This window comes from Nicotiana sylvestris, chromosome 6, assembly GCF_000393655.2.
Source record: "Nicotiana sylvestris chromosome 6, ASM39365v2, whole genome shotgun sequence".
NCBI lineage: Eukaryota > Viridiplantae > Streptophyta > Magnoliopsida > Solanales > Solanaceae > Nicotiana > Nicotiana sylvestris.
In genome coordinates, this window is record NC_091062.1 from 135,968,556 (window position 1) to 135,995,049 (window position 26,494).

Here is a 26,494-nt window from a genome sequence, read left to right on the forward strand (position 1 = left end):
AGTTTGCTACTCATAATTCCTACAGTACCTTGTGTCTTGCTAGTGAATATGCTGAAAATAATTTAATTTCAATAGGAGTAGCACAATAGGTTTGGGAATTAGGATTTTGAGTTTATTTACTTGTGGCTTGTAACTGTTTTCGTAATTCTAAGGACCAAGGAAAATTTTAATGCTTTATTATTTTTAAACTTAATATACAATCTTTTTTCACATGTAAATTTATTCGGTACGGTTTGGTATTTTTTCGGTTTATTTTCGTAAAATAAAAGTATTTTTTCGGTTTATTTTCGTAAAATAAAAAACTTACCCTAACTATCGGTACAGTTATAGATTTATGTAAGAACCTACGGTTTTATTAAAAGAAACCTAAAATTGGTTCGGTATGGTACGGTTCGGTCGGTTTAGTCGGTTTTTAAATAGAGAAACTTTCAGAAACCACTATGTTTTAGTGGTTATTAGCTAGTTGTAGTTACCATTTACTATATTACTTCCTATAGCTATGTTTTCAGCTTTTTTAGAGTGTATTCGATGTATTTAAGCTACTGTATTCATGAATACAATAGCATTTCTAGGCGTGAAACAAGGGATTACAACTAGACAAATTTTTGTATTCGACTGTATTCACGGTGTGAAACAAGGGATTACGGCTAGACATATTATTGTATTCGACTGTATTCACGATATGTATTTGTGAATACAATAACGTAAATAGCGCAATTCATGGTCTATTCAGCTGTTTTTAAACGGAAAGTGAATCAATTAACATAATAGACTCCTAATATAACTCAACAAACTTAATTATAACACACAAAATTGGTATTTCCAGTTATAAAAAAAATTCTCAACCGAAAAATACCCCAAAAATATAGTAATCTTCAGAGAAAATATGCTGAATATTTTTCCCAGCAGATAAATACAATAAAAACAGAGCAATTTAAATACATATATACATTTGAATACATAAAGTATATTAATTAAAAAATATATGAATACATTCATGGAATACAACGAGACAGTGAATACAATGAAATACATGGAATACAACGAGATACATTGAAATACAATGAAAAAAAAGACAATGAATACAATGGAATAGATGGAAATACAATGAGATACATTGAAATATATTAACCGAAAATTCAAGTTGCTCAACCCCAAACCCCGTCGTCTTCATTCAAGAACAACCCTAATGTCGTCTCGTCGAGAGGGCAGCGATTTTAACTCGAAACGCCACTGTTCCTGTTACCATAATACCCTCACGTGCGCTTCAAGAAACCTATTCGTTACAATTGAAGCCGCCGGAGCCACCGTCATCAGTCCACAGTCTCGATGGCGGCGGTGAGGTTGAAGCAGCATCAGTATCAACGGCGACTTCGACTCTGTTTCTCCATCTTTGTATTTTCACTTGTGTCGATGCTCTGTTTTCTTCCGTTCCTCTTTTTTTTTTTTTTTTTTTTTTACAGCTGCTCGTTCCCTTGGGGTGGCGATTGCAGGTTGTTAATGGAGTGGGCTGCTATCAGCTTTCTTTTTGGAATTCAAGGATGATGATCCTCTCTTAGGAAGGTGGGCGGATGATCAGGTTTGTGAGAGGTGGAGTGCTGGGCGTTCTTGGAGAAGGGGAATGGAAAGGACGGTTGCTGCTCTCTCAAGAAGGAGGAGATCTATCCTCCATTGAAGAGAATGAGAACGAGATGGGGCTGCTGGTGGGCGAGAGATTGGGGGTGGGCAGCTTTTTTAGGGGTTCCTTGACTGAAGCTTTTGGTTAGGGATAGTTGAAATTTGAGTGGAGAGAGAAAAATAATACAAAGCTTATTTTATGGCTCAAGGGTAGGAGATAACCATAAATAGATATTTGGCTATAAAAAATCAAAAGGTAGCTACGTAATATAATTTTTTGAAAGGGTATTTATTAAAATAAATAAGGTATCAACCTTTGCTATAGGAGGTAACTAATCCTTTTAAATATCCATTTACACCCCTGACTCTAACAGTGTAATATAGTCTTCTCTTATCCATAATATTTTGTCACCTTTTTATTATTATACAAGTAGTCTTTGTTTTTCTCTGTTTCCCTTCTTCTATTCTTTAAGGGAAAACTAAAATTGTTCGATACAAGGCATAAATAAAGCTCTAAATTACGATTGAACAGCAAAGTGAAAGACCAGCGGAGGAGATTTAGCTCTTGACAGGCTCAGTTGTGAGACCAAATCCAAAAGGAAACAAAGGATCATAATGTGGATCACCAACATTCATGGGAAGCTGGTCAACTGACTTGAACCAAGTGCGCGCAAGTTTGCCTGTGAATCCATAGTCACCAAACAGAACATCAGCAACACCTTGGCCTTCACTTCCCGGAAGCCATGCAGCCACGAGGGCGTCTATATTTGCAAGATAAGGCCCAGTCACGACTGGACGCCCAGAGATGACAACCACTACACATTTCACAACTCCACAGACATTAGTTATAGTACTGGGACCAGGTTCAGGTATTGTAAGATTTGCACCATCGCCAAATGTCTCTGCGTAGGGTGTTTCACCTACGACAACAATGGCATAGGAGAAGTGGTTGGACTTTAGAAAGTTTATATCTGGATTGTCCCTGTAAACCACTTGTGTGGATGGATGGACTGTGTTTCTCACAGCAGTTAAAACTGTAGTTCCTGTATGTATCCAAATATATGAGAGCTTGTTCAGTCTGATGCCACAAGAACTAATAATTCCCATTCACAGAGTTTGACAATGAAATGACAGTAATCTTTATGAGTAACTTTATTAACATGAGAGCAAAAGGGTTTAGATCATTCTTTGCAACTCGTCTAAAAAGCAGAAATATTTGGTTTACAGTTTGTAGAAGTGGCCAAGCAATATTCAACTCCTGCCAAGACAATCTATGATCTATCCAAGCGGACCAAGCCTAATCAATTCACCTTCCCATTTTACTCCATCCCGAGTGACATTAAACTTCGCTGAAGAAAAAGCTTTACATGTCTAGGAATCAAGTACTAAAAGATGAGGCTATGTTATATTACTCTTGATGTCACCCTTAGATGAACTATTGCACTCACCCATTTTTAACTAATAACAGACGTATTTTTAACTAACTCCACTAAAACAACTACTGCTAAGATTTTTTCTGGATCTCTGCTCTAATTGAATTGCCATCTAAATTAGAGGCAAAGTTATTCTTTAATAGAATTCTAAGACGTCGAAACAAATATAATGTGCACTACTAATAGCTAAGAGTAAACGTTTGAGTTTTATTTGTACTGAATGTGCCAGATGAAAGAAAACTAAAAAATTATCACAAACACATCAAGAGGTTGCAAAGGAGGAGTCTCAATAGTTCGTAATAACTGCTAATCAAGGTGTTTTGTCAAGGACAATATTTGATCCACAATGCCTTAAAGAACTGAGAGATACCTGTGGTAAGATCATTCCCTTCAATTCCCTGCCAACTCCTAGTCCAGCCTCCGCACTGGTAACCCAAATTGTCAGCGTGACTACCAGCCACAAGTATCTTCGCCACTTTTTTCGAAAGGGGAACTAGTGGCTGGCTAATAGCTTTCCCATTCTTCAATAGTACAAGTGATTTCCTCACTGCTTCTCTTGCTAATTCTCTGTGTTCCTACAGAAAGAATTTAAGTTGATAAAAAAGGAACTAACTCAAGGTTAGATAGATCCAGGTGAAGAAAATTCACATTCCAGAAAGGAAACTTGTGATTTTGACAGAGGTTGTCTCGCATCCTCTTGGAAAGGCTTGTCATGATAACTTTTGTGAATGGGGAAATTACCTGGCTTCCTAATTGGTTCGCTAAGCTGAGATCAGCCAATGGGTTCTCAAACAGCCCCATGACAAATTTAACCCTTAATATCCTCTTAACTGCATCGTCTATCCTGCTCATGGGAATGATATTATTCCTGACTTGGAAAGCCAGATCATCAAGAAATTCAGTCACGTTCTCCGGACCCATAATCTGCGACAATAAAAACTAAACGCATTAGGAAAGTGAAAAGTAATTACAACTTGAGTGGACTAATGCTGAGCTAATAGTGTCAGGTGACAATTTAGAGGGAAACGTGTTAGATTATACGAGTCCACCAAACTGTAGAGTACCTGGTCCTCTATGTGTTTTTTCTGAGAATGCTACTGAAACAGTAAGTAAATGAGACACGAGATTTTTACGTGGAAAAATCCCACACAAGGGGACAAAAATCGCGACCTACACTTGTAGGCTTTCAACTTCACTAACTTGTAAATACTCTATTACAAAGACTTTAACTCAACTAACTTGTGATACTCTTACCACAAGCCACTTTGTAACTTACTAGTTACAAAGACTTCAACTTATGACTAACTCTAGTCACAACACAAACTTAGAAAGTTAATGGCTTTACAAAGGGTTTCCTAAGCAACGCTTCTAGCTAAGCAATTTAGGAATTACAATAAGAACAATCACAAAGTTACAACTCAACTAAGGACAAAACAAATACTAGATTTAGGAACTGGTCCATAGTAGCGTTTAACTTTGTTCTTCAAGCTCTTGAAATTAAGTTCACTGTTTTGCAGAAGGCTTGAATGCTTGAAGTGAATTCTCAAGTGTTCAAGTGATGTTTTGATATAATCTTCTTGTTAACCTCGATGACATCACTTGAATGATGTAAGCACTTTAGTTGGTCAAAGGACAAGTGACCGCCGGAAACAGTGCAGTGCAGGCAGTCACGTCGCTTTCCAGCTGTGTCCAATTGACTTCGTACTGCTATGAGGGAACCACAAGGGTATTAGGTCCTTGTTCGGTTCTCCATCTCCTGAAGCTATAGCAGTTGACATTTAGCTGGAATCCGTTGATTTGTAATGTAGCCCAAATGTGTCAGGTTCCGTATCTGGTTCTTGACAGTAAGTTTGTTAGATCATCAAAACATAAGGCAAAGACATTGAAAACCCATCAATTTCCCCCTTTTTGATGATGACAAACTTAGACATTGATAACATGCATTTAGAGCAAAGAGAACCAGATAAGGTAACATGAACTTCATAAGTTCCTCTGACTCTATACTTCCCCCTTTTGGCATCATTAAAAAGACACACGCAGGGAAACATCATAAAGAAGTCTAGCCTAGCTAACTCATGCCATATATGTGCACACAACATGATAGAGAAGAGAAACAAAGAATACAAGCAAGGAGATACGAAAAGAGGATAGATTTTATATATTGAAAACATATGCCTTTGCTTAAAAAGCAAGGGCAGAATTGGACTGTTAAAAACAGGAGCAGCACTGTTACATTCCAACCACATATAAAAAAAAGAAACAAAACATCTGCCAAATCATAAAAAAAATTCCAGAAACTGGTCACTAGTGGGGTTACTTAGGGGGCACTAGGAGTAGAGGGCTTGGAAGCTTGCAGCAAGAGTTTGGAGAACTAAGTCTATTCGGGCATTGGACGACTTTTGCTCATTGAGCAGTTCTGCTTTCAGATTCTCCACTTGTGCCCTGAGATCAGCATTATCTTGTGCCAAACGAGTCACTTCATCATTTGACGCCAGAGTCCCTTGAGCTTGCTGACCTTCCAGGATAGGATTCCTAGCTTTCAACCTTCGAATCTCCTCAGTTGCACAATTTTGAGCATTAATGAGTTGTGAGATGGTTGATGTACTATCTATCCCCCCATTCTTTTCTATACATTCACATTCTTCCAACGTTGTCTGTGAGATAGTCTGCTTCTTAGTTCCTATCTTGCCTTGCCCCAGCGGCACCTTAAAAAACTTAAACACTTGCGTAAGCAGAAACCCGTAAGGAAGACCATGATTACCATCCTTAAAGGTTACTACTTTTTGCATGTGTTCGATCATAATAGCAGGCAGGTTGACAGGATTAAAGCCATTCAGTTGCTCCATTAAAAACAAGTCAGACTTAGAGGTCATGGACCTCCTCTCAGCACGATACAACAGAACTTTGTTTACCAATTCGAAGAGCAACTGATAAATATGGAGTAGTGCCTTCTTGTGGATCTGGTCCCCCTTTTGGTTCGCATTGTCCTTTACCACAGCATTCCGGAAATTATACTGACATGCATCATTCACACTAGTCACACCATCCGTAGGGACTGAGAATATCCCGGAGCAAACTCACATCAAACACAATGTCTACATTATTCACCAAGGCACAAATATGGTCTGTATCAACGGGGAAGAGGCTGGCATAAAAACTTCGTACCTCGTCCTCATACACTTTGGGTGCATCCATTTGAAACAGATGTTCCCATTGTTGGAACTCAACCATTGCAAGAACTTGCCGCATACCAGCCATATCAGAGATCGCTGGGTCAAACGTACGACCCAACAGAACCTTTTGGTGCCTTAGGCGTTCTGAAGCAGAACTACCTTCACTCCTCAGCTTTTTCACAGAACCAGGTTCCTTAACAGTTTCAGACTTTCGTTTGCCAGACTTAACATCACTTGATTTCTCTTTTCCCTTAGACTTGACTAACATATCCTCATCAGAAATTGAGGGCTCACTCACAACATCCTTCAACTTTGAACTGGGGGTTGAAACTTTCTTTACTGAAGCAGACTGCTTCTTTTTCTCGGACCTTCTCACCAAGGAACCAGGTTCCTTTGGTGTTTCCTCTTCCACTTCTACCACAGGGACTTCTTTGTCACACACAACAACATTGTTTTTCACCAGTCTCCTCTTTTTCTTTTGACTACTCTTTCTGCTCTTTTGAAGGGCAGAATCATAAGCTACCTTCGCCTGTAACCTTGTAGTTGGGCGCTTAGTAGAAGATTCAGGGGTGATAACTTCCTTTCTCTTGACTAGGAAATCCTCCTCTTCACTAGACCTTGTCTCAAGGCTCTAGGATGTCCAAGGGCTCAACAGCAAATGCAAGAGCAGAACTAGCCTGGGTGTGAGAGCCCTGTCCAGTTTCCTCCAGAGAGGGGGGGTCAGGTTCCTCACGAGAGGGCCCAGTAGTTTCTGCTAGTGCAGACTTCAACAACCACCATGGCTCCTTCTTCCCCCATACCCTATGTCTTGTTCCTTTGAGACACGGAGGCGCCAGAAATTACCTCATGTTCTTTCCATCAGCAGATACCACAAATATAGTCGCGATATTTCCTTCCTCGATAGGCTACATAGCCACCACATAATCTGAAACAACAATGGCAGAGACTTCTGCGACCTCAGGACTTTACCTTGTTCTCCATTTTTCCCTTGATCAACGGGAACTTCAGAGGATAGAGAAGAGAGATCAACAATTTTAGGGGTTTCTGAGATGGTCGGCGTAGAACTAGAGGGAGACGAGAAGACTGGGTTAGGAGTGATTTTAGTGATGAGAAAAGGAATAGTTACAGAGTACTCAGTGGGGACGGAGGACTCACTAGGTTTTTCAGTGTTAGAGACGTCTGAGGCAGGAATTGCTGGGTTTGTGTCAGCCATTGAAGGGATAAAGAGAGAGAATTCTTGGAGAAGTTCTAACGGAGGATTGTGGTCTGTGAGGAAGGGAGAGGGTTTTAATAAAAGAGGATAATTATGAGGAGAGAGATTGAAACCGGTTCTGAAACGGCAGTTGTGCTTAAAGAGTTGCAACGTTTTAGAGGGAGATGGAACGATTTGAAGTGAAAAGACGTGACAGCAGGGTCTGAAAAGGTGGATGACATGGCAGTTGATATTTGTACCTTTTCAAGACGTGTATTAGAGAATGCACAAAGCTACTAACTTTTGGTACAAGAACCAGGTTCTTGACCTATTATTTGAAAATATCAATCCTCGTTTATCATCCATGCACTGCATGTACAGCTTCTATACTCATAATGCGTGTTTACCTGCAACAGCATTGAAGTGAGTTAGACTTGGCCAGAAAACACTTTAGCTAGTTTTACCTGAAGGTTATTTTCATAGCCAATTGATGAGGAATCAGGTGCTCAATTGGGCTTCAAAAGCCCCAACTTCACCCTGTTTCTTTCAAAATGTTCCCTACTCAATGCTTTGGTGAATATATATGCAATTTGGTCTTCTGTGCTGCAGAACTTCATACAGATCAGCCCTTTCTCCACATTGTCTCTCAAAAAATGATGCCTCACATCAATGTGCTTGGTCCTTTTATGTTGAACTGGATTCTTGGCCATGTTGAGTGCACTGGTGTTATCACATAGAAGAGGCACACAATCAGCAAATACCCCCCAATCCTCCAGTTGCTGCTTAATCCATAGGAGTTGAGCACAACATGATGCTGCAGCTACATATTCTGCTTCAGCTGTAGAAAGAACCACTGAGTTTTGCTTCCTTATGCCCCAAGAGATAAGACATGATCCTAGAAAGTGAGCCATTCCAAAGGTGCTTTTCCTGTCCACAAGATAACCTGCATAGTCAGCGTCAACATACCCAATGAGATTAAAACTGTCACCTGAGGGGTAATATAGGACCAAGTCCTGTGTTCCCTTAAGGTATCTCAAAATTCTTTTGGCAACCTTCAAATGAGATTCCTTCGGATTTGATTGAAACCTTGCACATAGCCCCACACTAAAGACAATATCAGGTCTGCTGGCAGTGAGATAGAGAAGAGACCCAATAATGCCTCTATACATAGTTTGATTCATAGGAGATCCAGTTTCATCCATGTCCAGTCGAGTAGCCGTAGCAATGGGAGTTTTTATCACCTTTGATGCTTCCATATCAAACCTCTTCAAGAGCTCCCTGATGTATTTCTGCTGGTAGATGAATGTACCCTTTGTGGACTGCTTCACTTGAAGACCCAAAAAGAAATTCAGTTCCCCCATCATGCCCATTTCAAACTCACTTCCCATGAGCTTTGCAAATTCTTCACATAGAGAGTCAGTTGTTGCCCCAAAAATGATGTCATCAACATAGACCTGAACAATGAGCAGGTTCCTTCCCCGTTTCTTTAGGAACAAGGTGTTGTCAATTTTCCCTCTTTTAAAGCCATTTTCTAAGGAATTTTGACAGCCTTTCATACCAAGTTCGAGGAGCCTGCTTCAACCCATACAATGCTTTGTCCAGTTTAAACACATATTCAGGGTGTTCATGACATTCAAACCTTGGAGGTTGCTTCACATAGACTTCTTCCTTAAGAAGTCCATTCAGAAATGCACTTTTGACATCCATTTGGAACAAGGTGAATTCCATATGAGATGCAAAAGCGATTAGGATTCTAATAGCTTCCATGCAAGCGACTGGAGCAAATGTTTCATCATAATTAATCCCTTCCTCCTGATTGTAGTCTTGAACCACTAGCCTAGCCTTTTTCCCTGTAGTGTTTCCATGTTTATCAAGCTTGTTCCTGAATACCCATCTGGTTCCTATAATTGTTCGATCTGAGGGTCTAGGTACTAGGTGCCAGACATTGTTCCTTTCAAACTGATGTAGCTCATCTTGCATGGCTGTGATCTAGTCTGCATCTTTCCGGGCTTCTTTGATATTTTTGGGTTCTATTTGGGAAAGGGCGGCTGAGAAGGCAAGTGAATTTCTGGCTTTTGACCTGGTTTGTACTCCAGAGTCTAGGGGAGTGATTATGTTGTCAAGAGGATGAGAACTTTTGTGTTTCCAGTTAGACAATTGAGGTTCATTTGTAGAGGAGAAGGGTATAGTTAACTGGTTCTCTTGTGTCCTTCTCTCAGGTACTAGTGGAGTACCCTGGACTGCATCTACCACTCTTTCTTCAGCTTCAATGGTTGTAATTGAGGTACCTGGTTCCATTGAAGAAGAAGCAACATTGTCTTCACTTGGCTCTTTCACTTGGCTCATCATATATGTCTTTTTATTTGTCATGTCAGTGACTTCACCAGGGACTAGTAAGGGTTCTCCATCTTGATCCTCTTCAGCACTCTTCTCACAGGAGGGATAGGACTCATAAAAAATAACATGAACACTTTACTCAACACATTGAGTCCGCTTGTTATATATCTTGTAAGTTTTGCTTTGAGAAGAATAGCCCAGAAATATTCCTTCATCACTTTTGGCATCAAATTTACCAAGTTGATCTTTTCCATTGTTGAGAACATAACATTTGCACCCAAATGCTCTTAGGTGAGTTAGCTTGGGTTTCCTTCCATTCAACAACTCATATGGGGTCTTGTTTAGAAGAGATCTGATCATGCACCTGTTCACCAAGTAGCAGGCAGTGTTGACAGCTTCAGCCAGAAGTTCTTTGCGATCCCAATGTCAATCAACATTGTTCTTGCCATTTCTTCAAGAGTTCTACTCTTCCTTTCTACTACTCCATTTTGCTGGGGGGTTCTTGGAGCTGAGAAGTTGTGAGCAATGCCATTTTCATTGCAGAACTCATCAAATTTGGCATTGTCAAATTTTGTTCCATGATTTGATATGATACATGCGACTCTAGACTTCATCTTCACCTGGATTTTCTTCACAAATGCCACAAACACCTCAAATGTTTCATCTTTAGCTCTAAGAAACAAAATCCATGTGAATCTGGAGTAGTCATCCACTGTCACAAAGATGTATCTTTTTCCTCCCCTGCTTTGCACTCTCATAGGCCCGCATAAATCCATATGCAGAAGATCGAGTGGCTTTGAGGTGCTTACATCCTTTTTAGATTTAAAAGAGGACTTCACATGCTTTCCTCTAGCACAGGCATCACAAACTTTCTGTATCTTGAACTTTGACATGGGTAGACCATGGACCAGGTCCTTCTGAATTAGTTTGTTCAGAAGATAGAAGCTTGCGTGCCCCAATCTTCTGTGCCAGAGTTCAGCATCATCATCAATAGCCTTCAGACAACTCAGATCCCCACTTTGTAAGGACTCAAAATCAGCAACATAGATGTTCTTGTATCTTTTGGCCACAAATACCACTTCACCAGTTACCAGATTAGTAACTGTACATATCTTGGACAAGAACTCCACCTTGTTTCCTTTATCACAGATCTTAGAGACACTCAAGACACTGTACTTCAAACCATTTACATAGTACACATTTTCAATAGAGTGAGTGAGTGATTTCCCGACTTTTCCAACTCCAAGAATGTATCCCTTTTTCCCGTTGCCAAAGGATACACTCCCTCCTTGCAGGGCTTTTAGTGAAAGGAAGTCCATGGTGTTCCCAGTCATGTGCTTTGAACATCCACTATCCATGAACCATTGTTGACTACTTCCTTTCATTGTTCCCTGCACAAGAAAATCAAGAGTTAGTTTTAGGAACCCAAGCAAGTTTGGGTCCCTTGTAGTAGGCAGGAGGATGAATAAGAGCTCTCTTAGTCCATGCAGGTAATGTGTTTTTTGTGGGTGGAACCTGGTCCCTTTTTATTAGTTACATTTTCAGCAAACACTTTGTTTTTCTGAATGAACTGGACCCTGGCTTGGCAATTTTCCTTGAAATGCCCATTGTTCCCACAGTGGGTACAACCAGTTATCTGGTACAGTCACATACTTGCTATGGGGGTTGTAAGGGGTTTTCTCCCTTTGGAACCCTATTCCCTGCCTGTTTTCACCATTATTAACGTACATGGCAGTGATAGCTTCTGAGGACCAGGTCCACTTTAGGGACTTTTCAAGATCATTTTTTACTCTTTCCAGTTCAGTTTGGAGATGCTTGTTTTTCTCAGTTTCAACACACAGCCTAGTTCTCACAGCTTTCAACTCGTTTTCAAGCCTAATGTGTTCTTCACTGGCTACCTCTTTTCCTTTTCCAGTATTTCCTGATTTAGATTCAGTTCCTAGTCCCTCTATTGTTTCCCCCAGGTCTGCAGCTACTACCAAGAGATCATCTCTTTCTTCCTCAATCTCAGTCACTCTTTTCACTAAGGCCTCCTTTTCTTTACTGAAATTCTCAATGGTTTCCTTATGATCAACAACTACAACCACAAAGTCATCTCTTTCATTCTCTATATTGGCAATTTTTTCGGTTAAGACACTTTTTTCTTTCTCTAGTTCACAAATGGTTTCCTTCAGATCAACTACACACACTACCAGATCATCTCTGGTTTGTTCAGCTTCCCCTAGTTCTAAGGTCAAGGCATCCTTATCCTCCACAAGACTATGATAGGCATCAATCAGAACATTAGCTAAAGACATAAGTTTCTTAGGAGAGTAGGATTTCAGATTTCTCTGAACATCCCTAAAATTTACCTCATTGTTGTCATAGTCTTCATAAAAGTTGAATCATATTCTTTTTCCTCGCTTTCAACTGTCATCATGGCGCTGTCACCAGCATCAGTTTCATCTTCAGACTCACTGGAGTTGTCTCCCCATGCTGCAAGAGCCTGTTTCACCACATTGTCAGCAGATCTCTTCCTTTTGAAGTCCTTGTCAGGAACCGGGTTCCTCTTAGCTGCTTTCTCAGGATTATACTTGGGGAACTCTTGCTTCAGGAGAGGACAGTCTTTGATGAAGTGCCAAGGCCTTCCACACTTATGGCAGATATCATAGTTCTTTGGTTTGCTAGAGCTGCCCCTTTTCAGCATTCCTCCATTTCTTCTGACCATCTTCTGAAATCTTTTGGTTAGGTAAGCCATGTCACTGTCTTCCTCACTTGAGTCATTGCTGTCAGCTTTGAGAACTAGATTCTTTTCTTTTTTTGGTTCTCTTCTTTCACTGTCTATCTTCCTCTTCATCTCGTAGGTCTTCAGATTTCCAATCAGCTCATCTATGGTTAGCTCCTACAGGTCCTTTGCTTCAGTAATAACATTCACCTTGCTTTCCCAAGAACTAAGCAGGATGCTGAGAATTTTCCTCACTAGCTTGTTTCTAGGAATGGTTTCACCAAGCGAGTGTAACTCATTTATGATGGAGGTGATCTTGTGTGCATATCTTGAATAGATTCATCGTCCTTCATCCTAAAGAGTTCATACTCGATAGTGAGCATATCAACCTTAGATTGTTTTACTTGAGTGGTTCCCCCATGAGCTACTTGCAAAGCTTCCCATATCTCCTTAGCAGTATCACACGCAGAGATTCTATTATATTCATCAGGTCCTATTCCACATACCAAAATCTTCTTGGCACGAAAATTCTTCTCCACAGCTTTCCTGTCTGCATCGGAGTATTCTTTTTTGGTTTTTGGCATTGAGAATGGAAGTTCTTCAAGTACCTTTGTTGGGACGTAAGGACCATCACATATGACATCCCATAACTCAGAATCCTCGGCCATGATAAAATCATGCATTCTTGTCTTCCACCATCCATAGTATTGCCCATTGAACCTGGGTGGTCTGTATGTAGATTGTCCTTCTTCAAAATTTGGTGGAGCAGCCATCCGGATCCTTCCTAGGTGTTAGCCTGATAGGAGGAACCCGCTCTGATACCAATTGTTAGATTATACGAGTCCACCAAACTGTAGAGTACCTGGTCCTCTATGTGTTTTTTCTGAGAATGCTACTGAAACAGTAAGTAAATGAGACACGGGATTTTTACGTGGAAAAATTCTACACAAGGGGACAAAATCCACGACTTACACTCGTAGGCTTTCAACTTCACTAACTTGTAAACACTCTATTACAAGCCACTTTGTAATGACTCTATTACAAAGACTTTAACTCAACTAACTTGTGATACTCTTACCACAAGCCACTTTGTAACTTACTAGTTACAAAGACTTCAACTTATGACTAACTCTAGTCACAACACAAACTTAGAAAGTTTATGGTTTTACAAAGGGTTTCCTAAGCAACGCTTCTAGCTAAGTAATTTAGGAATTAATATAAGAACAATCACAAAGTTACAACTCAACTAAGGACAACACAAATACTAGATTTAGGAACTGGTCCATAGTAGCGTTTAACTTTGTTCTTCAAAATTTTGAGAATTAAGTTCACTGTTTTGCAGAAGGCTTGAATGCTTGAAGTGAATTCTCAAGTGTTCAAGTGATGTTTTGATATAATCTTCTTGTTAATACACCTTGATGACATCACTTGAATGATGTAAGCACTTTAGTTGGTCAAAAGACAAGTGACCGCTGGAAACAGTGCAGTGCAGGCAGTCACGTCGCTTTCCAGCTGCGTCCAATTGACTTCGTACTGCTATGAGGGAACCACAAGGGTATCAGGTCCTTGTTCGGTTCTCCATCTCCTGAAGCTATAGCAGTTCGCATTTAGCTGGAATCCGTTAATTTGTAATGTAGCCCAAATGTGTCAGGTTCCCTATCTGGTTCTTGACAGTTAGTTTGTTAGATCATCAAAACATAAGGCAAAGACATTGAAAACCCATCAAAACGAGTAATTACATATTCTATAACAGGCAACTTTGGTATTAATCCTTTAGACTGACCATGTCAATTCCAGCAAGAACTCCAGCCTGAATAGAGTAAGAGTAATTCGCATGGGGTGGATCGGTAATCTTGTCAATACCGTTCCAATCTGAAATGACAAAACCCTGATATAAAAAGCAGCATAAGATATGATGATCAGCAATCTCCCCACTATATTTAGACCAATAACTTAGAACAAAGCTGCTTTTTTACTTTGAACTTGAGCTTTCCCTTGAGAAAACCAGTGATCAGATCACGATTAGCATGCATCTTCATACCATTCCAGCTTGAGTAAGATATCATTATTGTTGAAACTCCCTTTATAATGGAATCAACATAGGCTGGCATGTGGATGCTAAGTAGCTCATTTGCACTGATAATAGTGTTATTTTCATCAATGCCCTTGACAGTGCCACCATCGCCCACAAAGTGCTTAGCACAGGCTGCTACTTTAATCCTAAAGCACATTTGCATATATAAGGGATGTTCAGTGATAAACACAAGCCACTAAAAAGAACTTTTCTTAACTATTCCAAAGCAATTTATACTAGACTTCTATAATGGTATTTTGCACAGCTTACTGTTATTCTGCTTGAAACTTGAACATTTGTATATACAATTAAGACTCAGTCCCAAACAAGTTGGGTCGGCTATATGAATTCTCACTAATCATGTTCTCCGTTTAAATTCATCACAAGCCAATGTTATACAAAGTAAAAAATACAAAAATGATATGCACCTTGTATTTCCTATTGGTAAAGAATCCATAATAGGGCTAAAGGACTCCTAAAAAGCATAGACCTAAATTAAATGAATTAGCATGACAACAAATTTCCAACTAACTGGTGTCGCCAATATAAATCTTTTTCTTCCATTGTGCGCTACCTTTTGCTAGGTCTGCATTGATTTTAAGAGATTTTAGGTCTTTCACGACAATTTCCTTCCATGTGATTTGAGGACTACCTCGTCTCCTTTTAAAACCTTCACTCACGATGGTTTCACATCTACGGACCAGGACATCTAGAGGTCAACGCAGGACATGACCATGTTAAGCGATATTCTCTCATTTATCCTCAACGTATGGCGAATGTGGTCGTTTTTAATCTTGTATATCCTAAAGAAAAAATTTCTCATATAATGAAGGTTAAGAGGACCATCGTAGATAATTTATAATGCCATTATCACACTTTATTGTTCTCACTTGACTAGGAAGGAACAGAAAATTTTGATTCTTCATTATATCAGACTTTTTCCATACTAAGGTTGAAGTAAAAGTTCAATTCTTGTAAGTAATGGCAAAAGTTCATTTCTTGTAAGTAATGGCTGTTTTTCAATTCCTTTTTGGCAAGCTATGGTTGTCTAACATCCTCGAGAATGTTTAAAGTTTCAGAAAAGGATTAATAAATTGGGACTTGGGACAAAATAAAAAGAAAATATAAATTAAGTAAATCGTGATGGAGGAAACAAATATTATTTAATGGAATGAAGTAATAGATTTAAGAAGTATTGGGAGAAGTAACTTATCCAATTAAACAAGTAACCAATGTCATTGGAGAGCATATTAGATAGATTTAAAGACTATATGTGGTTGAGGATGTGTACTGAAACCAAGAAGGTCACAGTTAGTTGAAAGTTAGATCACAATTCTCCTGAAGTCAAATGAAGTTACATTTTTCTCAATTGGCTCATCCAATTTCCCCTAGAAAGGCATATTTAATTTCATTTATAGTTCTAACATGCCAATGAGTTCACCAAACAGAGTAAAAAAGAACAAGGATGTGAAAGACTAGAGATTCTTACTTTCCTTCGACAAAAGGAACACCCTTACGGGAGTTCGCTGGAATATCTCCCTGTAAACCAGGAATGATCTCAGTCATTGCTCGAACAATTCTATGATCTTCGCTGTAGCTTTCGAAGCACCGACCCCATCTTGGATCTCTACAGACCTATGATAACAGGTATCAAGCAAAGATAAACACCCAGACTTGTGATGAAAGTATCAAATAAAGACAATAAATACCATACAGGCTACATATGATGTTATGGTACTCACGGCGATACAAGGTGCAAAAGTATAAGGGATTCCTGTAGCTCTGACTTCAAGAGCAGTTGCAGCCCCAATCCGCTTCACAAGCTGTGGGTCTCTATTGCGAAGTTGAGATAATTCCGAATATCAGTATATGAGATGAAAGAACTTCAAGAGCAAGTTGTAAAAGAACCAACTGCTTGGTTAAATCTCTTCTTTCTCTCAAGGAAAAGAAAGGTTAAATCTCTTCTATTTCCTTATTTGACTATGATACAAATAAAATATACGGCACAATATACTTCCAGCCATAATTTTGAAGCCGTGCTTCCACCCTCACACCAAGCAGTAAAGAGAAACAGGGCAGGGAGTCTCAGCAACCCCATTTATGTAAGCAAAATAATGAAGGTTCAAAGACACAAATTTCCAACGCAAAATGTAAATTCAATTTTCCTCGAGAGTATTGTAATCACCACTAGGGGTCAAATACTCAATCTCTAGAAACGACTCCTGATTACAGACACTCTTGGAGATCTTCTAAATTAACAAGTCAGCCCCACCTCCCAAGTTTATGCAATGTGATTCCATGGCTTAGAACCATAATGACGGAAACATCAAATCTTCAAGCCTATCAAGTCCAAAAGTTGAAGCATAGACTATATATCACAAACACTAACCATGTATATTTCTTCTAATTTCACATTCAGTATAAACATTTACAAGAAGAATGCCGCTCAATAAGTTGCAAATAATTGTTACTACCATTTCCTTTACCTTGTGACTCCAAGGCCAACATTGTGTGGAAAAACTGTGGCTTTGTAGACATTGTTGTGCCCATGGACTGCATCAATTCCATAGATCATGGGAATACCAAGGCGTGTTGAAAGGGAACCCTTCTGAATCTCATTAACCATCTTTACCCAGTCCGCAGCAGTAGCTTTTGGAGCTGGTTCGCTTCCTCCAAGACTCAGGACACTCCCTGCCACAATCAAATCATTCACACTTCACTAAACCAGAAAAGGCAGGCTTTCATTCACACTACACTGCACCTAGTACTCTTGTGCAGCAAAGTGGCGGAGCCAGAAGTTTTAACAAGGGGGTCAACAAATTCAAACCTGCAACCTATACATATATGAATTATAACAAGTACTATTACTACTATGTCTCAATCTCAAGCAAGCTGGGTTGGCTATGTGAATCCTCACTGACCATGTTGCTCAATTTAAACTCATCTTGGTGCAATATTATACAAAATAAAAATAAAAATTACTACTAGAAATCTCGAGGTTTTGTACTAGCAATATATATATCTTTTTTAAAATTTTAATAAATGATACATCTCCATTATGGTAATGTAAAACCTCAAGATTTTTGTGAAATGCTTACCAATGAAGTAGTTCTTCATGATCTCAGGTGAAGCTAAATGTCTCTCAATCTGAGTCATCTGACCAATTTTCTCTTCAAGACTCATTCTGTGCATCAAATCCCTTATTCTAACATTCAGTGGCTGTTTTGGGTCTTTGTACTTCATGTACACTGCTTCAGTAACACCAGCACACAAGAACAACAGCAGAAAACCCATCATAATTGTTGTAATTGCAAATTTCCCCATCGTTAATGCCTAGAGTGCTCTCCACTATAAAAGTGGAGAAATCAAATGAATAGCTTTAACAAAAAGTTTAAGGATAGGAACTCAGTGCTACTGCTATTGCAGCTCTATTCAGTAGAATATCAAGTTAAAAACAGGAAAAAAATCTATTCCCTCTCTCTTAATTTATATGCTGCTGGAGAGAGAAAATGAATCAATGGTCCTTCCTTATGGTCCTTAATGAGTTAATGATATGCACTCTAACAGATATGGTCCTTCCTGATCTAGTCCCTCTCTCTTCCTTTATATGCTGTTGAAGAGCCACGAACTACCGGTCCGGATCCTAAATGTTATATTTTTGGATTCAAAATATATAAATAGGTGTAAAAAAAATTTAGTGGCCAAAATATATAAAACATAATTTTGAAGGACGTTTTACATTAACGTGACGTTAAGGAAAAACGCATTTCAAAATTGCGTTTTATAAAAACGTCTCCTTTTCACTTGAAATCAGCGAAGGTAATAAATTTTCTGGAAATTTTTAACAAAGATTGTTTATGATATATCCTAAGTTAACCATTATTGCTTATTGAGTTTATATAAGAGATTTTTTAGAAAATCAAGTTGAACTATTAATATAGACAATAGAACAACAACTTATTATAACCAATTAAACTCACTGTAAATTCTTTTAACTTAAATCCATACTTATTATATAAAGTTACATGCAACTACAACAATAACACACCCAGCTTAATTCCATACGTGGGACCCGAGGATGGTAGTATGTACGCACCTTTACCCCTACCCTATAAAGACAAAGAGATTGTTTCTGATAGACCCTCGACTTAAGAAACGGTAAAATAAAGCAACAAGCAATAACAACAATAATATAATAAGTAATTGAAGCGAGTGACAATATAAAGTCACATGCAATTATCTTTTATTTATATGATTTGATTGTGTAAGTATAAAATGCATAAGATTTAATTTGAATTATTATTTATTAGATTGAAAATAAAATATAAAAACTATGAAACAAGAAAATACTATTGAAAAGTTATATTTTTCAGTGATTATGATTTTTGTGTGAGAAAATAAAATTATATGACTTTGTTGGGAAAAAATCATAGTTATATAATAATTTGTAAAACTTACCTTTCGTTTCTATTTACTTGTTCGATTTGTATTTTTCACTTCTCGAGAAAACATTAATTAAATATTTAGTTTACTAGATTATCCTTATTAATAATACTTTACATATCTGACTTTAAGTACTAATATATCAATTAGTTTGTGAAATGGATACTTAATAATAAGAGTAAAATTGAAAAAGTTAACTAATTCTCTCTTGATGTGCTAAAAGGAAGTAAAAGGAAAAACGATCTTTAGTATTATACTAAATAAGTAAAAAAAAAACGGAGAGAGCTCATTATTAATCAAATGAGACATTTTAAGAAAATTAAAGAATAATTTAATTAACTAATTAAGATTAAAATTACTGAATATATTTCCTAAGAGATATAAACCAAAGGAAGTAGAAAAAATAATGGAAAAGGAATAAAATAGCATCGTAGTTAGAGCCAAACGGTAAGTAGTGCCTGTCTCAATCATTTATTATGTAAAATGCCAAATATATACGTTTCCCTTTAGAATGGTTGTTTTTTCCAAAAAAAAAAAGAAAAAAGAAAAATGAAGAACAAATTTCCAGAAAATTTATTACCTTCGCTGATTTCAAGTGAAAAGGAGACTTACAGCTTGTTTGGATGGTTGTTACGCATTGTTTTATAATATATCGTATTGTACTGTATCATATTGTACTGTATCGTTTGATAAAAATAATGTTTGGATAAGTTGTATCGTTTGCCATCGTTTCATGATATCAAGCACCAGCAATATGAAGAATAGACTTGTAATATTATAACGAAAAATTATGATACAAGATAAAATTACTATATAAAAAAAGAGTAAATGATAAAATAAAATTATTTAATAATAATAAGGGGTGAGATTGAGAGAAAAAGACAAGGTAACGACGCAACCACACAAAATCGGTCGTTACATAAAGTGACACGTTTCGTCGTTATGTAACGACCGATTTAACGATACGATACAATAAAATTTAAGTAACAATCAAAACAAACACCTTATTTAAAATAACAATACGATACAATGCAATGGGTAACATCCATCCAAACAAGCTGTTAAGGTAAATTTTTATAAAACGCAGTTTTGAAACGCATTTTATCTTAACGTCTCAAACGGACGTTAAGGTAAAACGTGATTTAAAATTGCGTTTTATATATTTTGGTCACTAAATTTTTTTTCACCTATTTATGTATTTTGAGTCCGAAAATACAACATTTAGATTCTGGACTCCGCGAACTACTACAGTATTATTTGAATAACTTTTTGAGAGAAGCTAGGAGTACACCACTGTCAGTTCCAACAACATACTACAAAACCAAACAGTACACGGAACCAACTTCTCTATCTGTTCCCATAGTAAATCGGCAGTAAATAAAGAACACGCGATATTTACGTGGAAAACTCCTTGCTCAATGGATTAAAAACCACGACCTACCTTAGTAGGATTTCACCTCCACTAAACTGAGCAAACTTCAAATTACAACCTATTGCAATCTAGAAATTAAACTCTTAATCGCTCGCTCCTTACAATAACTCTATTGCAAGCCCTTTGTAATAACTCTATTACAAAGTAAAAAACCTTGACTAACTCTAGTCAATCTAGAAATTAAATTCTTAATCTCTCACCCCTTACAATATGTCACGCCCCGAACTTTTTTTTGGGGGGGGGGGACCAGCACCTAGTGCCTCACCTATCCTTGCGTACCAACTTGCAACTAAGGGGCTCTGAACATATGATGTCATACTTTGGCCATGAGCCACATTGTAAGACGATTACGAATGCTAACTAAATGTTAATATAAAACTTGGCCGACAAGGCCGTCATATTTATTACAGCTGACAAACCAACCAAATATACATGCAAGGCTTGAAAGCCCAATATACTGCACTAACTGACAAGATATGTCTACAAGCCTCTACTAATGGATATACTGCGATCAGAACGGCCCTCCGACCTACTCATGATATATATACGTATATATACAAGATATAAATAAAGCTCTAGACTCGGAAACTCCAAAAGGCATGGAGCTTACCGATCAATCTGAACTCGGGCAACACTTATTGAAGAGGCCTACTCGTCCGTCTGTCTGACCTGCACGCATGAAATGCAGCGCCCCCAGAAAAGGGACGTCAGTACGAAAAAATATACTGAGTATGTAAGGCAATATACTGAAAGCTGAAACTGAACTGATAATATAATAACTGCAAGTAGCTGGAAGTCAAAGATAATCTGAAGATATGCTTACCTGCTGATACTGACTCAATTCTCTCAATATAGTAAGTAAAATAGTTGTCCGGCCCTATAAGGCTCGGTATACATATATATATCTGCTCTGCCTAGTAGGATCGCTCATAAGCGCTCGGCCATACTAGGCTCTGTATCTTGACCATGCTGGGCTCGCTCATACACGCTCGGCCACAGTAGGCTCGGTATATATATAACCACTCTGTCGTAGTAGGCTCGCTCATACGTGCTCGGCCATACTAGGCTTTGTATCTCGACCAACTGGGCTCGCTCATAAGCGCTCGACCACAGTAGTATCAGTATATAACTTACCATCTGATCAGAGGTTGCCCAATAGGGGCCTGCCCATCGATTATAGCTCGATGGTAATGAAAATACTTTTAATACTATATATATGTAACTTCTCTACTCTCTTGACTGGAAGAAGGAAATATTCAACTGAATATGAAGTCCCGATAAGGAGAATATTATAACTTACAATACTAGGAAAATATACGCAATTTGCGAGACTAGCAAAATATACATAAATTCCGGGATATGAATTTTTCTTTATGCCTCGTACCAAATTTGTGAAATGACGAGATCATGCAAAATGAAGGAAGAGTTAGCCTTAACATACCTGAGTCAATTCTCTTGACAATCCATTTAACACATGTTAATTACGACGAAACATGTAACGGTGAGATCGAAATAGGGAACAAGGACCCCTATGCACAAACCTTGAAAATGGGCATGGCTCCAATATAGTATTTCACTATAACAGCATAGGCTTCTGATTTGATACACTTCGCTAACCTTCTGCTAAGACATTTCTACATAGAGCTAGAAATATAGCCAAGATTCAATATTCAACGAATTGGAATGGAGGTGAAGTTGAGGCTGCAAACCATTATCTCAACTTGACAAGAGTACTATACAACTATATGACTCCTTTTGTGTCAAAATACCCAAGAGCAGCATTTTTTTAATTATAGGGATATTGATTTGGGTGTTACACACAATGGGAAGTTGAGTTATTTGGAAGGAGAAGTGTATGGGATCATGTATTGTTTTGGGAAATTTCAACAGGTTGGTTAAGATCAAGACAAAGGTTGACCTTGATAATTTCTTCAGGAATGAACAAATCATCCCCATAAATAATGAATGTTATCTTAACTAATTGCCACCTTTTAATTTATCGTATGAGTCACTACAATTGCATGGGGGGCTGCCACCTCATATTTTTTTTAATACTTATCCAATATATCCCCAATTAATTAGGTAATGTCCCGTTGCCCGGTAATTAATCAATTACCCACATAATTAAGAATTATCTCAACTTACTTAAAATACTACTCTCTTTTAACATACCTTGTACACCATACTAGCATGGTCATGTAGTACCTTGTATGTCATTATTCCATAAATATCGAGTATTAATGCCCGGTTCGTATTTTATCCGTATATGCCAAACTTTGACGAAAATTCATTTTCTTTGACTTGCTTCCCCTCTCACCTTCACGAATTTACTCATCATTTGTTTAAAATAGCATAATCCTTAAAATCTCCAAATAATCTCTTTACTTGGACTAATGTCAATTACCTTATTACAAATTCAACGCACGATACTACATGGTGCAACATCGTCGTAACTTATTATTGCGAAGCGTGACATTAACGTAATGTAATACTGCAAGGCATAACATCATCGTAATATAATATTGCGGGACGTAATATCGATGTAATATTGCGGGGTGTAACATCATTCCCTCCTTTGGAACATTCGTCCTCGAATGTTGACTGATGCTCTTATCATTTTCGTAACTTATAGCTCTTGTGAATACCTTAATACTCTTCTTGTCATTTAAGCGGTTGCTCTATGAATAAATCCAAAGTCTAGGGTATTCCCCCCTTTAGTCTTTTTGCTCATATCATGACCTGTGGTCAAAATCTTCCTAATCTTGCAACTGTTGTTACCTCTTGTCATGCAACTTGTATGACCCTGGCTTTGTAAGTGCACTTATGCGATTCATCTTTTTTTTCTTTTATCTTTTAGTCAATATCTAGGCCTTACTTTGTATATACAAGACTTAATAGGTTGCCTTTCTGGGCCTCTATAAGTGTACTGAAGTCCTTCACTTGGTACTTTGTTGAACTTACGAATATTGCTATACCTTTTTTTTTATATAAATCCATTTATCCCTCCGTATGACTTTACTGCATCAAGATAGGTCATATTATACCGTAACTCTTACCTCGATTTATCGTTACTGAGGTCTGCTACAAAATTCCAGGTTACTTTCATTACTTATACAATACTTATAAATTTATGTCCTTTAATGCTTCCACATACCCGGGGGATACCATGCTTTCATAACCGTATCTCACAATATCCCAATATGATTCACCTTGCATGGGTATTTTAATCCTGTTCAATTCATGAGATCCCTTTCTTTTCTTCGTCAGATCATTACTCAATCGAAGGCCTAAACGTTATCCTTTATCCATCATAATTACACCCTCATTGTACTATCAAGGCAATATTCCATCTTTTCTAAATGCTACTAGTCTTAGACTCCTTTGAGTTCATTCAGGCTATACTGAGCTTTCTATAATTTAGAGAAACTATTAACTCTTCTTGTTTTCATGGGTTTAATCCCAAGGACTTATCCATTCTCGTCACCTTTTCACTCGCCTTTTTTCATCCTTCTCATGTCTTCCTAAACCTTGTCGCTCTACCATACTTTATCTTGCAACCTACACATATCCATTTATACTACTTTCAACCTTTCTTCAACTTGCTTGCACCATAGATTTCCTTATGTTATTATGGAATAACAAGCGAGACGTCACCTCGTCTCTAACTCTTCTATACTCTTTTAACTACACCTCTCGATACGTAGAAACCATAGGCTGGGAGATATGCCACTAACGATGCCGCTATCATTCCTGAATTTTGAATCCCCGTGCTTATAACCTTCTATCTGAAGTATGGACTATTCACAACTTTCTGCATTTTAGTATCTCGTACGTTGTTCACTTTTACCTTACTTACTTAAAATCTCGTATCATATCTTCAATCTCTTTCATAACCTCCCTTCCATCTAGGTATAACTTATGTCCATAACTTGAAGCTCTATTATAATACTCGCACCTCTGGTACACACACAATCCGGTGGGAGCTTCGTACTGACTTTTTATGAAGCTGGTACTTCTTTTAACTAGCTTCCTTGTAGAGCCCTTATAGATTATGGTTGTTGTGTTATTTCTCTTGAACGTCTGATATTAAGAGTGATTCTGTCATGTTCTCAAGCACAACTTCTATAATTTTTTTTCCTAGTTCCAATAGTCAGACTCCTGATTCACTTAGGTGATGTAATTCTTTAGTTTCCTCTTCCTTCTGATCAGTCTTTACGTAGGCTTAAGCTATCTTCCAATTCGTGGCTCATGGTATCAGTTATTACCTTAGCCTTTCATGGGCATTATGGAATATCCCTGATACAATCTTCTAACAATTCAATCCTTTATCTATGCCCTGGTCTCAATTCTTTATTTTAACTTATATCGGAGTCTTCTATGGCTGAATGATTGTCAACAAATATGCTGCCTGGATAATGTTCCAAAATCCTGAGTGTATCCATAACATACTAACTCTGGATCATTGATCAAATAATTATTTCGTTCCGTCTTAGCTTTCTTTCAACATAAGCTATTACTTTTTCCTGGTCTTCCTACCCCCTTGCTGCGTCCATACTTAGCTTATCTTAGTGCCCACATTTGCCAGAGTTTTCATGCAACTCATATGACCTCGAATATTACTTTTATTCTTACTTCCTGTTCATTAGCCATGGTAGGTGCCATTTTCCTTTGGAATGCTTACATAGTTGTTACGCGATTGTTGTTACACGACCATTTTCTCTTTAGGTCGTTGTGCTTAGGTTGAAACCTTCTTCCTTATCTCCTCAACTAGTCTTTCGTTGTAGTACTTAGGGAGAACCCTTGACTCTCGTAAAGTTGTGAGCTTATTACAGACCTTTTTGATGTCCTTATTTGCCTATAATCTAGTCATCCATAGTTGCTTACTTCTGTGCCCTTGTGGTTGTATGGTTGCTTCTGAACCGATATTTTAACTGCCTTCCCAGTGGCACTCTTTTTTATCCCTGTAACACTCATACGGTACCTTTAACTACCCCAACGCTTGTTTGAATATACTTCAAGTATTATAATGATATTCTTCGAGGCTGAATTCTCCATGTTGGGTTCTATTATGTTTATCTTACACGATCTGATGACTCGTCTGTAACCTCCTATTTAGCCATAACTGGGATCTTCCTGACCAATTACTAACTACTCGTTGGCCCATTCTCATATCAATATTCCTTGTAATCTTTCTTAGGTTATTTCCTTTGTCTTAACTTACATCTCGCACTGGCTCTTTATTTATTAATAACAGCTCGGGCAGGAACCTTTACTTTCTTTACCATTCTATAGTCACTAGAACCACTTAATTCTGACTTAATGTCACATCACTCCATATTCCTAAAGGTGTACTAAAAGCTGAAGCCACGAGGATCTACCTATAGATGTTTCTCAACATCAATGATCCTTACTCGCCTCGCGGCAATTCTTCTGTACCAAGGATGAAAAATTCCTTTACTCGCGAGGGTGACACTTAGTGTAACTTAAGCTTAACTTTGCTCATATTGCTTGCTCTAGAGAAGCGTCTCCCTGAATGACCATTCTCTGAATTCATCATGAATCTCTTTATGTGGACCATTCTATTACCACCGGAATGAAATCTTAAATTACCATGATGTCGAGTACTTTCCAATCATTCCGTCCCTAACTTATAATGCTTCCTTATCTCTCTTCTAATTACTCTGCTAATATTTCTGCATATCCCTTTTCTTGTGAAAACTTTAATACGACATTCTTTCGCTTTTAGCTTTCCTTTGCTCGATCCAGCGGCTCTTCAAGTTGCTTAACGTTCTCTCTTTACTAGGGATGCGAGCCACACTAAGGTAATATTTATCCCTTCAAGGCTTATAGTACGTGTATTTGTAGTACTCATATCTGGCTGCACTATTTTAGAGTGCACCATCTAGGTGTCTCATAAAGAGATCTATTAGCACATTTGCAATATCCTTCGGAAATGTCAACTGACGTAATCAATTCATTCATCATATCTTCTTATACTATTTTTTGTTAACCCCCATAGGGCATATCTGGAAGGGGTGCGACCAATTGTATATACCTCTGTTACTATTGAATATAACTCAAAAAGCTTA

General features: G+C 38.0%; 1 protein-coding gene across 1 annotated transcript; it reads right to left on the minus strand.

Moving 5' to 3' along the window:
• Positions 1-1,985: 1,985 nt before the first annotated feature.
• Positions 1,986-17,986, minus strand: LOC104247502 (uncharacterized). Its single transcript, XM_009803543.2, has 9 exons — positions 17,629-17,986; positions 17,017-17,221; positions 16,273-16,363; positions 16,020-16,165; positions 14,433-14,676; positions 14,240-14,344; positions 3,792-3,974; positions 3,421-3,625; positions 1,986-2,660 (listed from the first exon to the last, which is right to left on the minus strand). Exons 1-9 carry the CDS (start codon positions 17,852-17,854, stop codon positions 2,176-2,178), a joined length of 1,890 nt encoding a protein of 629 aa, XP_009801845.1. The 5' UTR covers positions 17,855-17,986; the 3' UTR covers positions 1,986-2,175.
• Positions 17,987-26,494: the final 8,508 nt, after the last annotated feature.